Source organism: Amblyomma americanum, chromosome 10 (genome assembly GCF_052857255.1).
Source record: "Amblyomma americanum isolate KBUSLIRL-KWMA chromosome 10, ASM5285725v1, whole genome shotgun sequence".
Taxonomy (NCBI): domain Eukaryota; kingdom Metazoa; phylum Arthropoda; class Arachnida; order Ixodida; family Ixodidae; genus Amblyomma; species Amblyomma americanum.
The window spans coordinates 23,673,434-23,688,352 of NC_135506.1; the positions used below are offsets into that span (position 1 = coordinate 23,673,434).

General features: G+C 44.3%; 1 protein-coding gene across 2 annotated transcripts in view; it reads left to right on the forward strand.

The window, feature by feature from the left end:
* Window positions 1–2,712, forward strand: part of Slip1 (SLo interacting protein 1) — a 146,653-nt gene extending 143,941 nt beyond the window's left edge. For both annotated transcript variants that reach the window (XM_077638937.1, XM_077638938.1), the window contains one exon: window positions 151–2,712. In XM_077638937.1, the coding sequence (XP_077495063.1) occupies window positions 151–876 (726 nt within the window). In that variant the 3' untranslated portion in view covers window positions 877–2,712. The remainder of the gene's footprint in view (window positions 1–150) is intronic.
* Window positions 2,713–14,919: the final 12,207 nt, after the last annotated feature.

The following is a 14,919-nucleotide window of genomic DNA, read 5'->3' on the forward strand; positions in this document are numbered from 1 at the left end:
TTTGCGTTAGAAAAAAACTACACAAACGACATCAGTGCAGTGATGCGCATTGCTGTGTGCCATTTATTCGACTGAGTCTTTTAGCAAGTTTAAGCAGCAGAATAGCGCAGATTTAACACTCAGTTCATTTCCTTTTATCGTCAATCGCAGATGAGAGACTCGGACCTACAGAGCCTAACGAGCTGCGAGTCCTGTCGCTGCCACTTCGACTTTGCTACGTCGCCCCGCCGGCTGCCCAAGACAGTCAGCGAGCCGGCGTGTGTCCGGCGTGGCTCTTCGGTGCCGGACTACGCCTCCCTCTACCCGACCATGTACACGAACCCGCAGAACCTCCAGCACACCATGTGGCTGCAGCAGAACCTGTTCCGCGAGGCCCTGGCAAGACGGAACAGCCGAGCTCAGGCGGCCAAGTCATCGTCGACGTCTTCATCCAAGAAGGAACACGTCGCAGACCCCAGCGAAGACGTTGACCTCAAGTCCCAGTGGAAAGTAAAGAGGAGAGCTGACGGCACGCGCTACATCACGCGTAGGCCAGCGAGAACAAAGCTCTTGAAGGAGCGAGAGCAGAAGATTCTGGAGGAACGCAGCGGATTGACCACGGACGACGACAACCACTCGGAGCTCAAGACGGGCAAGTACTGGACCAAGGAGGAAAGGAAGAAACATCTGGAGAGGGCTCGCGACAGGAAGAAGAAAGAGATGATGCTCAAGCTTAAGATGGCCATCCTCAAAGAGGCCCACGAGGGATCTGGCACCAAGAAGTCATCCAGCGCTACTGGGTCTCGAAAGAAGCGCGAAGTGTCGCCTTCGCCAGAGACCTTAGTTAGTACTACGGGGGACAAGACGTTCGCCCTTCTAGCTGTCACGACAGTCTAGGGCCAGTCGGTGTTCACTTGACAAAACAGTGAGCGGCAGGACGTGTGTTTCATTGATTCGATATCGCTCTCTTGCTTAGAAGTGGGGCATTTTGAAGCGAATGAGCAGCTCCAGAACATCTCCGTAGAAGCGCTAAGCAGCGCACTTAGTTTATCTACAGCGAATAAGAGGTGTATGTGTTTCTGAAAGTGACACTGTGACATATGGACGTGGCATCTGCTTGTAGGACTTCTGCGCACTTGCTGTGATTCGTAGGCCCGCTGGTCGCAAGCCCGCAACTTCGTACTTGCCTGCTGAAAATGTAACTCGCTTATAATGTCGGAGTGAAAGAGTTCATCTGTCAGAGTGATGTTAACAGAACCTCGAGCTTTGCTGATACTATTCACTGAAAATGAGGAGCCAAGCGTTTCAGTACAACAGGCAAGCCTCGGTAAATGTGGCTGAGGAAAGTTGATTCGCATTTACTGGAGCGTTTTGAACCATAAATTCCACCAGTAAATCAGCTCTCACGTGCTTCTCAAAACAGAAAAACTGCATTACAATGCAAGGGTTTACTGTGCTTCCACCGTGTTTTGCAAAGAGGAAGTGGCGTGATTTTGCCAAGGATGCAGACTTCAAGTGGTTTTTCTGCTTGTGACTATGGTGGTTTAGCTGGGAAGATTTGTTAACATAACATGCGCACTCTTTGTCGATGAAGAATACAAACCAGCAAATTTCTTCGCATACAAGTTGTACATTAACCACTTGCATGTAGTACTATGGAAGTGAGCCTAGCTGCTTTGTCAGGAGCAGTGACAACGAAAGCTACCGTAATCAACCATCTCCCTTCTTATGTAAAAAAAAAATTGTGGTACGCCTCTAAAAGTGTGAAGCAGATGACTTACTGTCATAAGCTTGCTGCATGCACCCTAGTCTCTTGTTTTCAAAGTGCACCACAATATTTATGATCGACAATATTACTGTATATTTCCTGCCTATGTCTGAAAGATTCAGGAGTTTGCATTTGTGCCCTGTACCCCTTTATATTATTTCAGTTCCATAAGTTTGTGAGAAGAATGGCTGCTTCACTGATATCGTAATGAATCTCTGTAATTACGCAAAAAGACTTTTACTTTTGAATTTGTGGTGTTACATTGATTGATATTCATTGGAGAACTTAACAAATACTGCTCTGGAGTGTATTATGAAAAAATATGCTATTTCAGTTATAGGTGATGTTAAGAGGGGATGATTTCTAAATGAAAATCAATCAGTACTTTTTTTTTTCAATGGTAACCACAAAGCACTTTTATCTTTTGCTTCGTGAAGTAACCAGAACACTGAAAAAGTTTATATTCATGGCTCGTAGTTTAATTTCTTTTCTTTTATGTTATTTTTACCATTATTCAATACTGCTTAGAATAATGTCTTAATTGAGCAAAGATATCGAACCACGAAACGCACTTCGTCACAAATAATCAGTATTGCACCACTTTGAAGGCCAACCCATAAAGTTTATGTAATAAATTATGCAGTCATGAATCACGCAGCATTTCTGGTGGCACTATTCGTAAATTCAATTTTCCCGCATGATCGTCTTTCCTGCTATGTCCCGCACGCTGTGTCTGACCTCTGGTGTGGTGCCGTCATGTACAGAAGAAATGTAAATATGGGCAATATGTGTTGAAGTGTGCGACATATTTAAAACTTTTCACACAGATTTGTACAAATATCTTTGTCGGGACGTGCACATGTCGTGCAGCCTGATTTTTCCTTTCAGGACGAAAGTTGCTGCATTCAGAAAAGGGTAAAAGAACTATGAGAAAATAAATGAATAAATAAAGATAATACAAAAATTACATCTTGTTCACTCATTTCTAATCGAAGCGATCACTTGTTCTGGTGAATTTAAGTTTGGAGGGTTTAACCACGTGATGTATTTAAGCTTTTTAGAAAAACTGTTTTAAAACAAACTTGATTTAACAGTGATTATAGGCGCCATACACAGAGGAGTCGATCGTAGGGTTTCTGACTGATACCTAGAGCGAAAAGTTGCGCTACGATCTGAGTGAGTTACTTATTGAGGACTCATCCACCGCTGTAATGTTGAGAAGAGAAGGTTTCGTATTTTGCTTGGCTTGGGTTGGCCCCAATACTTAGATTCTACCTCAATATCTATAGCAGTGCCACTATTCTCTCCTCTGTGCTCAGATTAAGTTATTTGAATAGTGCATATTTCATTTCTTCGTTGGATTTAACATAAGGAAAATTTCAATGTTAGGCTGGTATGGAAACTTTCACAACATTTCTTGAATTTTTGCTGTAAAAAATTGTACTGTTTTGGCTGCGGTTTTATTTCCAACAATAGACAAGACAAATATAAAAACCTCACACCTTCCCAGCATTCCTGCGCCTCCTCATTGTGGATGAATAACAGCAGCGCCACTTTTCTATCTAAGTAGTACTTAGAAACTCTATGGAGCCCATGTTGGCTCTCTACCTTGTCACTCTTCATCCAAGGAGTTGCCAGAATAACATCCTCTTTGCGCTGCTCGGGCTCATTACGCCTCACGAGACGGAGCGACGCCAACATTAATAAGAGAGTGTTATGCAAAGTGATGATTTCACACAGCGAAAAGATCAACGTTGTCAGTTCGTTTTTCCATTCTTTTTCAAAAAGGTGCCACCTCTGCAGGTTAGATCTTGTTAGAAATTACGTGAGTTTCTTTCAGTTCTTACGGACATTACGAGAGTTCTGGGGTAAAAGAGGTGTTCTGAACAGTCTTTCTCGATAGTTGCTTCATTTAAATCAGTTATGCACTTATGATGGTGAAGCGAAGGCTGGGCTTAAGTTAATTCCAATGACGTATTCGCTGTATAGGCACTTAAACACACATGCAGCGCGAAGGCGCTCCGTCCCATAGCACTATGCTTGGAGGGAGAACTGTTGCAGGCATACTGCTCACAATTTTTTGGCCGTATTCGGGACATCTCAATCACTTCGAAGAAACGTTTAAAATTAAGAGCACAGACTCGAATTTTTCTCTGCACTGGATATGAAAAGAATATCGCGTACTTTTCACAAGAGCTTAAAGAAAACAAAAACGAGCACGGGGCGAGGAGTGTCCGCCTTCGCGTATACCCAGCAATTCTGGAGAAAAAGCATTTTTGAGCGGGAAACCGTTTATGAACGCATTTTTTTTTCGTATAATATAAGATTTCACTATAACAATCAATATATCCGCAGATCACCCGACGGCAGTCCTGTATTTTTTTCTATTCACTTTTTGCTATCGTCAAAATCGTCTCCCATTGGTTTTCTTACCCGCCGCGGTGGCTCAGGGGCTAGGGCACTCATCTACTGATCCGGAGTTCCCGGGTTCAAACCCGACCGCGGCGGCTGCGTTTTTATGGAGGAAAAACGCTAAGGCGCCCGTGTGCTGTGCGATGTCAGTGCACGTTAAAGATCCCCAGGTGGTCGAAATTATTCCGGAGCCCTCCATTACGGCACCTCTTCCTTCCTCTCTTCTTTCACTCCCTCCTTCATCCCTTCCCTTACGTCGCGGTTCAGGTGTCCAACGATATATGAGACAGATACTGTGCCATTTCCTTTCCCCCAATACCAATTATTATTATTATTATTATTATTATTATTATTATTATTATTATTATTATTATTATTATTATTATTATTATTATTATTATTATTATTATTGGTTTTCTTAGGCAATCTTGACTGTTCGACGCGATCGCTGGAAAAACATTAAAAGAAAAATTTTGCTACATATCAGAGTAATAGGCCGTTATCTTCAATATTTCCATAAAGGTGTCTTGCAATTCTGCAATTCTCAAAGTTTTTGCCCGAGAAGGCTGAACTTGCCTCTTCATCCCTGAGACATGCAGCCTCTATTCTTTTTGAAATGGCATAGCGACTCGCCCAAGCGTCAGTTCTAGCGTCGTTACGATAGTTAATCGAGAAATACAAAGCTGGGCTAAACAACAGTCACAGTTGGCGCAAACCTCGAGATCAGTCGCCAGCAAGACGACGAGGTGAGGGCCGGCAGGAAGGTACGTAACAAATGGATCCGCCACGTCTAATGCGCAGCAGCAAGCGTGTGCCGAAATTGAATTCAGTCTTCTCTTTTATCCCATTCTCAAACTTTCTACATCTTTTCTGTTACCGGGGTACCTTTTTGTACCACTGCACACTTTAGCGCCACCCCTATTCTTTTTTCTTTCTTCTCTTCGTTCACGCCTCTTAGTTTTTCCTCTTTGCTCCCGTGGGGAACGCCCTCCAAGGAAATAGTTTTTGTTCATTTGTTCCCGCTTCGGGAAAGCCTTCGACCACTCTCCCCTTGCCGAAGCACGGACGCTCTCATACTTTCTAAGCTTCTGTCAAGCCCTCCAGGGCTGCCAGACTCTTCGCTTCGCTTCTCAGCTGAAAGTGGTGCCGTCTTCCCAAGATTTCGCGATGCTGTTTGTTTGCTTTCCCAGATATTTATTTTTTGTTTTTTTTTTCTATAGAACGCCCTCTTTCCCCACTTCTATCCTCACGGCCACTTCCCCTTGGGTTCGGTGAAATTGGGAACGCTTCCATACAGGACATTAGTTTCGAAGTGGGCGTAAGGGCCTGTCATCCTCTACCGTCCTCTTTTGGTGCTTTCTCATTTTGTTTTTTTTAGCTTCTTCCGCCGAGCGTAATTTAAATCACTGCCCCGCCGTCCTTAGTGCTCGCTCAGCTGCTGGCTTCTGGAAAATGTTTTGTTCTTCTGAGGAAAAAAGAGGAAAGAAAGGAGACCAAGGAAGGATCGCAGCATGACCGATAGAATGTCTTTCTAATACGAAACAAAGAGTATACCAACTGACGTTCGGCAAAGTAAGACGGGAAAAGACAAGCGCAATGACAAACGACTGAAGAGCTACTTCATATTTTAATTTGTTTTTGTTTTAGTTAATGGCCAACTTTCCCAGTTTGATTGTTTTTGTGGAACACTGATCAAAACTTTGGGCCAACAGGAGGAAGGCAGCGGAAGTGGACGCTCCAAGGCGGAAACAAAACTTTGAAAAGCAATGACTCGGTCGCCTGCCAGGCGGGAGCGGCGGCCAAATGTTCGCGCTTCAGATTGAAGCTACTACAGCCAGTGAATAAATCTACAAACGCACATTATCAGAGGCAAAATTAGGAGGACGGATTTCCTGCTGAACCTCGTTTGTACAGCCTCCCACACGCCTATCTAGATTGCCCGAATGGCGTGCTCTGCTCCGCATTTATGGTACTCGAGGTTGAGTTCCCGACCCAGTATAGCTTTCAATGACATGAGGACTTCAACACAACCCATTGGGAATGTGCATGCGCAATAAGGTCTTGTCTTGAGTCCTAAGCCACTCGTAAATGACGCATGTGTACTCCCCATTGCGTCATTCGAGCGATCTAGACTGGATGCATCTTATTTACATCTTGAGAACCAAACTTTGGGAGAATGACAGCTTTGTATTAGACGGCCTAAAATTGTTTACGGTAATATTACGAAATAAATACGCGCCTATAGCTAACAACTTTAAAAAAAAAAAAACCAACGACGAAGCTTCCTTTCGAAAAAAAAACGTGATGTCCAAGAAAATCGCTAGGGAATGATTGCTTTTGATTCGGCAGTGCGCATTTCTGTTCTTGTGCTAACATAGAGATATAGCACACCCGCAGACATATTAGATGTATTTAGCATACCGGAGACGCACTATCGTAGACGTATACCGATTCACCGGACCCCTACTGCGCATGCGTAGTGGCCCCGTCTGACGCCAGCAATACCACTGCGCATGCGCAGGAGGGGTCCGGCAAACCGGTATACGTCTGCACTAGTACGTCTCCGGTATGCTAAAAGAGTCGTGGAGACGTATATCTGTTTCACGTACGGGACCTGCGCATGCACATTGGCAAGCGCATGGCAGGGTAGGACCATTGCACGTGCGCAGGAAACATACGCAAACGCGGTATACCTATCCGTTAATACGTCTCCTGGTATGCTAACTCCCTCTGATGACACATGGAAGCCCGGAATCAAACGCGGAAAACAGGTAACGATTAATCTTTAATTTTAAGCATAAAATGCTTTAGTTCCCGTTGTTGGCGCGCCGCAGGTGACCATGGCGCCAAGACAGTGGGTGAACAACACGGAGGTAAACCTAAGCGAACTTTGGCGAAACTTTCAGTTGCTACGTACTGCATGCGGTGCCGCCGGAGCAGCGTATGCGTTAACGTCTAAATGGTCACGTGATGGGGGAAGCGAACGATTCTGGTTCGGCCTTGCAGCCCAGAGGCCCACGCGTAGTCCTAGAACACAAGTCCCGAGGCGACATCCATCAGCATGGCCAGTGAGCAGCTCTTAATTTGTTGCTCTTCAATGTGGTGGTCCGTGGAGGCGGTGACGGCGGCGTCCAGCGATGGCGAATGTTCCCGTGTTCTGTGCAGCACATGCTGGCAACATCCCCTCTTCTTCGGCACGTGCCGAGCGCTGGCCACACGGGTCGACATACATAAAAAGCGGCAGAGAAAGCTGGGCTCTGCCGCTAGTAAAGAAAAGGTAAGGAAATGAAAATTGGATGTTGTAGGGCGCTCTCCAAGACTTCTTTGCGGCTATCAATATCTATGAGCCATCCTTGAATATGGTACGCCAATCCTGCAATGCTTTTCATGCTAATATATACAGTATCGACCACGTGGTAGTATGATTTTTTTTGTTTTTGCGATCAGTGGTCTCTCCAATACATCGGACCTCAGAGTCGACCATATCGTCACAATATCGAAATACTCTATGACAATTCTTTCATTTACGTAAGGCTCGTCTCAGAGTACTTATTTCGTTTTGGGAAGTAAAATAACACTTGAACGTCATTTAAACGGATACAGGAGCACAATCCGGAAACAGATGCTGCCTGTGTCAAGTAGACCCGCCGCGGTGGCTCAGTGGCTAGGGCGCTCGACTACTGATCCGGAGTTACCGGGTTCGAACCCGACCGCGGCGGCTGCGTTTTTATGGAGGAAAAACGCCAAGGCGCCCGTGTGCTGTGCGATGTCAGTGCACGTTAAAGATCCCCAGGTGGTCGAAATTATTCCGGAGCCCTCCACTACGGTACCTCCTTCTTCCTTTCTTCTTTCACTCCCTCCTTTATCCCTTTCCTTACGGCGCGGTTCAGGTGTCCAAAGATATATGAGACAGATACGGCGCCATTTCCATTCCCCAAAAACCAATTATTATTATTATTACTCTGTCAAGTAGACGGCGACGATGGGTATTGTAGAAGAAAATCCGAAAAACGTAGAAGCCTAGAATAAAAAACGACCAACCGCGGGCTCCATTTATAGCGGCTCTTGATACGACGGGAACAATAATAAATAAAGAATGCACCACAAAGAATTCGCCATCAACACTGTGAATGAAAGAGAAAATGCATGAATGATGTCATTTATTGTCGCTTTCTGTTTCCTTATCTTTCGTCGCAATTCAACGAAGAATACGTTGCCAAGAATTCAATTCTGGTCGTTTCAGCGCTCCCGCACCTTTTGTCCGCGCCATGTGCCATCCCGTTATAAAAACAAGCGAGCGCTTTTTCACTCAGACGTGGACGTAAATTGGGAGTGACGATAAGCGCCAACAAAGCGGAGGCTTTTTATATATCTAATATTGCTGCTAATATACATAAAAAATCTAGAAGAATGAAAAGATATACAAGCAGTGGAGCCGTCGAGAGAGCGTGCTTTGAAAGTTGCTGGGTTCAGACAGCGAGAGCGCGTGTGGTGCCCAGACAAAGGCTTCGTCGAGCGATGTTTACTTTGAGACCATTGTTTACCTCGCGAGGTTCGTGGTCTCCTCCCCGAGGCGAAGTCATAATTCATTTCCAGGCAGCCTGTGTGCTTGCCCACAGTAAAAAAAAAGAAAAGCTTAGTAACAATGTCTGACCGGGGCTGCCTTTGAGTTCTTCGCTGACGCCGGGTTTGTAAAAGGTGTATCAAAATGATGGCATTACATTAATTGTAGCAGCGGCAGCAGCAAGTTTTTGGTGGTTAGCGGACCGAAACGCTACGTATGAAGAAAGAAGTAACCGCTGATGGCACCGTGTAAGTTTCATGCAGCCAGCACTTCCATATGTAGAAGCACATCTTGTAAACGCCGCAAGCGGCGTCGCGGTCGGTTAATCTCGGTGGTTTCGGCCAGGGAGCTGGATTAGGATATGAGGGGCCTACTGGAGCTTCGGAACTTGTACTAGTGATCATCTTCTAGGTGAAAATAGCTTATTGGACTCTGTCTACAATATACTTAGGTAATAGTGAATAAAACATTACCCTACAATTAAATATGCTTGACAAGACGCCTGTCGATAATAAACATATAATCCAAGCCGTCAGTCGAATACGTTGCGAAGAAATGTGCACAATATAGCTAGGAATGTACACAGTCTTTATAGCTTGCGAAAATTTATTTGGAACAGTATTTGATGGCATTAACAATATATCATAAAAACATAGCGATTCAAGCAAATGAAGTCGCGCTGAGATGTTGGCTATTTACTGAAGCTTACAGTCCCATCGCACACAAACATGCATCTGTTTCGTCGAGTAATCTAGCCTGGTTTAAGGCAAAGCTGAAAAACAAGAGTTCCTAGCAGATCCTAACAGTTTGACCACAGGACATGTAAGATAGTATTTGAAGCTTGTGGGTGATGAATATAAGATGTGAGGACAATTTTTGTGCAGTCGCTACATTGTTCTGCAGCTTATTGCATCGCGGTATTGGAACATTTGATACTTAACGATGCAAGGACATGAACATGTGTCAAAAAGCAAGAATTTCCTGCATGATGCATTGTTTGTCATGTTGACTAGGGGAACTCCTTGCATCCGCTCCTTTAGTGTGAATAAACGCTGGTCATGCATGATGAGCGCCAGAAAAAAAAAATTTAAAAAAAAACTAGGAGAGGTCAAGCCAAGGTTGGGTGGTGCGACGGATAATGTAAAGCATTGATTACGCAAACCACAGGTAACGCGAGGAACGCTATGGCAAAAATATACAGAAAAGAGACTCCGAGGAGAGCGCAAACATAAAACGTTCAGTGATATCGATCCCACTGCCGTCGTCAGAATTCGAGAAGCTTGTAAAGGTTTTGGTTTGGTTTGGTTTATCGGGGTTTAACGTCCCAAACCGACTCAGGCTATGAGAGACGCCGTAGTGAAGGGCTCCGGAAATTTCGACCACCTGGGGTTCTTTAACGTGCACTGACATCGCACAGCACACGGGCCTCTAGAATTTCGCCTCCATCGAAATTCGACTTCCGCGGCTTGTAAAGGGGAACACAAACCCATGTCATGGTGAGCATGTCGCAAATAGAAGCTGTTAGGGCCGCATTGCTAGTCGTTTATGTGCGAATGCTGGCCTGAACTTGAGGTGAAAAAAAGAAGGATATCCTTAGGTATCCTTATTTCTCAAGCTATTTGAACACCCAAGATCGCTCACTCAAGACGACCATCTCAGCCGAGCATTTATGACACATTACACAAAAATGTGCTGTTTTTATTCATATTTGCAGTAACAAGCTCTTAAAGGCAGTATAAGTCACCTTCAAGACCGTTTGTACACGCTTCATAACTTCATGCAATATTACTAAAAAAATAAAGAGAAAGCAAATTAACTGTTCTATTCACGTGAAGGGACCAGCATTTACTTTGAATGCCGAAAAACAGACGGACCATTTTATCGGAGTTTACAAATTATAATAAATTATGCGGCAGTGAGCCCCCTCATGCGAAGAATTTGAAGCGAGTGTGTGTCACAAAATAGGAGAACCATTATAGGGCTAAAATAGTTTTAAAAAAGCTTGAGATTAAAAACTCATTACCATAAGACGATGAAGAGACAAAAAGAAAAGACTAAGAAAATGTCGAGGTATTTACTGCGGAGCAATACTTCTTGCGAAAAGGAGGGGGCGCCACCGAGCAGTGAAGCATCGAATTCCACTGAAGCGGAGGCTAGGGAAAAAAAATGAAAACTTACTTTATCTGAAAGTCCTGACGACGGTGACAGGCACTGGAAGGTGGGCCTAAGCAGTAATGAGAGTAATCTAAAAGCAGAAAAAAATGTGAGTCTATTTAAAACGAACAAAGCATTATATTAAACAAAAATCTGAAATTGATGGCGCATGTTTGAACCGTGGGCTAGGGTTTTGATTCGGGCAGTGAAAGTGTACTAAGTAATACTCATAAAATTCCAGAGAAAAGAAAGGAAAAAAACTACACAGCAATGTGCCACCACTGAAGCGGCATGTCAGGCCCATTCAATTATGTCGGTGGAAAAAATTTGTACAAACATATTTCGGGTAGATAAAAAAGACGAACTGCAATTCACGTTTTGTATAGTAAAGGGCGACGGCCAGTGAAACGGCAGAAATTCTGGATTCTTCAAATTTTCTCGGCATTATAAACTGCAGGAGGGGAACAAGTTCCTGTCAGTCAGTTTAGGAATTTCACTCTCAAAATTCTTCTCGTTTTCTTTCCTTTATACTCCTCACAAGGTGACTTACCTCGCCGTACTTTCTATTTTTTTTTTCGTTCAGGGGGAATAAAAAAAAATGGAGATCCTAGTTCTGTACTTTATTTCTGTGCTCCCCCTGTGTTCCTAGGCTTCATGCCCTTTGAGCTGCAGAATTTCCCGGGTGACTTTGACATATCGCCAGTTCACCTCGCCAGATGGGGCTTCCAGGCAACGTCAGCGAACGGGGCTAGCGTCCAATACTCTTCTGGACCGCTGGTTCGCGAAACATCGGAGGATTACGGGCGCGAACACGATCCACACATTTTCTACGAACTAAAATTCATCCGCGTGATCGCACTACGACGTCTTTGTCAGCTTCAGAGTGTTCCAGAAACGCTTCATGTGAAACGAAAGTAGATTATTGCAGCGAATATTTGTAGTGTTTGTTCGTTCATTCTTGAAAGCTACTAACACGCCGCTTTATCGCTTCGTATGTGATGCAAGACGTGACCAGATTTATCTCGATTAATCGCATCCAGGCGGAGCCGACTCTACGTTGTTCCAGAATGTTGTAGTAACTTTGCACGCTTTATCTGGAAAGGTCGTTATCACCTTTAAATTGAGCACGGCGGAGAGCGGCGGGCATTCTTCTCACCGACCGCCGAGCACCTATGTTGTTAAGCGTGATTCAGTGCATTGTGGGCGCAAGTCAGCCCAAATAAAGAGTTTAGTTTGGACGCCATTTTCGCTATCTTTGTGCTCTCCGGATTTCAGTCACCACTACGTGACAATATGTCGGTGAGGAAAGCACAAACTAGAAACAGTTAATTTTTCTTTCAGGCAGCCATCAAAGAATTACTGTAGGTTTATCTATACTTTTATTTTATCGCAACATATGATGTTATACCTTATTTCTTCAATGGTTAAACTCCGTCAAACACCTAGCGTTTAAATTTGAGAAAAAGTAATGAAATAGTGCACCCGCAAAGGCATATAACTACACCTCGTATAACTCCTAACAACACATGCATTTGCAGCTCATCGGTTGCTAAGATGCTCCATGAGAGCCACTTAACCTCACACTAAATTGTTTGCAATCAATCATAGACTACGACACAAAATGGTGGTTTGCACACACAAAGCATTTAACGTCTGAATTAGAAGGCATCCAGCGCAAGACTATCAGATTTGTTTTTTAATAAATAGCGCCCCTGCGACTATCATTTTGCGCAGCAAAAACAGAGGATGGACTTCCCACTTGTAGTACCTGCGCAAAGTGCGCCCACCTGATGTTTGTTTACCCTCTTCTACCCGTATTTACTCTCTTTTTTCGGTGTTGTCCGTATAGTAACCGGCAACGAAGTACATCCGACTTGCGAACGGCCGGCACATTCTAGCGGAAACACAGAGCTGGACGGAGCGTCGTTAGGTTTCGAAGGGAGTGACTGATGACACGCATATCGTATTCCTGTCGGCGTAGGGCCCAGCTAGCTAGGCGGCCTTTTCGGTCGTTGAAGGGGGACATCCAGAAATGGAATGCTGGGCCATGACGGTATCGAAAAGCTGGTCGTAAACACGGGGGAGAAACTTGTTGATCGCCCAAACAATTGCGAAGCATTCGAAGCAGCGGAATAATTGGAGCCCAATTTTGTCAGGGCGTGGCTGGCGTAGGCTACTGCACTCTCGACAAGTCAGAGATTACGTTGCGTGAATACACCACTTAAGCCAACGTTACTGGCATAGATGGGAACTGCGCCCTTGAATGTGATTCGCCTTCGCTTTCTTGTTCCGCTGCTGCGCGGTCTTCTGGTGAGTGGCAGGCCCTCTGAAGTGTACAAATGCGTATGGGGGTGGGTGGAGGGATGCTCGTAGGTGTTCCCACAGGAGGGTGCCCGGAAGGTGCAGAAGGGGTGGAGGCTTCACACAGACATACGAAGGGCTCTACTGCTAACGCAGTAAGAAGGAAAACCGGGCGTCTTGAAAACCTACACGACAGCCGGACATCCGTGGCACGTCTTTCTGATACTAAATTCGCACTGATAAACGTAATGCGAACCACATTAGGTTGAGCAGTGGTCCTGCCGTTTGGGACCTATCCATGGAACATGCACTCATAAGTAGTCCTGGTAAACCCTTGTTCATCACCAGACCCAATGGACGACCGGACTGATCCCTGGTCTAATCCTCGGGTATGGAAGGCAGCTTGTACCTGAGTGAAGGGGAGGAGGACGCCCAGTGTTCTCTTGTGGCCCAGGTTGGCTGCCGATGGGATAGTGGGCCACACCGGGGAGCTGCCTAGAGAGGAGGCGCTCTCCGACGGATATGGCAGCCCTCCTCATCCTTGATTTCAGTGGTGGCGCGGGCTGCACGGTTCTGTTGTATAGGCGCTAAGGAAGCTTCTTCTGCTACTACAATGCATGCCGCCAGCTGTCCCTCTCTGCCTTTGTACATGACGAAAAGCATTACTTTCATGTTTGTGTGATTCAGAAAGCAGAGATGGACAAAACACAATTTGTGGTTGGCTCCTGAGCCGATAAAATAGGGGCAATGGGAAGACATCGGATTTTGAAAGCCTTGCTAATTTTTCTTTTGTCTGAAACATAATTCCAAGCAGTTAACTCTTCATGTTTGCACAAATTGTAAATAAGGCATTTTCTAACGTTCTTATATATATATATATATATATATATATATATATATATATATATATATATATATATATATATATATATATATATATATATATATATATATATATATATATATATATATATATATATATATATATATGTGCGAGAGCCCTCTTATACTACCTATGGCAACAAGACTGCCAGAACCGAGACCCCCGTTAAGATATATATATATATATATATATATATATATATATATATATATCTTAACGGGGGTCTCGGTTCTGGCAGTCTTGTTGCCATAGGTAGTATAAGAGGGCTCTCGCACAGTTTCCGCCCTCGCCGTTAGATGACGTTCTACGTCACACTCGCGGTATAACAGGTCGTGCTACGTCCACCGCTATGGTCGAGGGTGGCGCTGGTGAACACTCTCAAGGTTCGCTTACGCGCAGTAAACATATATACCCACGAAAGCAGCAGATTGGACAGCCGTCGCTGTAGCTCAGTTGGTAAGAGCACCGGGCGCGATATTCGGAGGTCGTGGGTTCGGATCCCACCGGCGGCATGGTTGTTTTTTCTGCTGCTTTATAAGTAATTTTCTTTAAACCGATTGATTGGCACTACAAATAAAAAAAAAGATTAAAAACATTCCCCTATGCCCCTTGGTTTCCGTGACTGTTGGCTTCCTTAATATGTTTGTCAAACGAGCCCCTCATTTTCCTTTACCTTGTCTGCATATATATATATATATATATATATATATATATATATATATATATATATATATATATATATATATATATATATATATATATATATTAGCAGACAAGTTAAAGGAAATGAGGGGCCCGTTTGACAAATTTATGATTTATGAAGGGAGCCAACAGTCACCGAAACCAAGGTGCATAGGG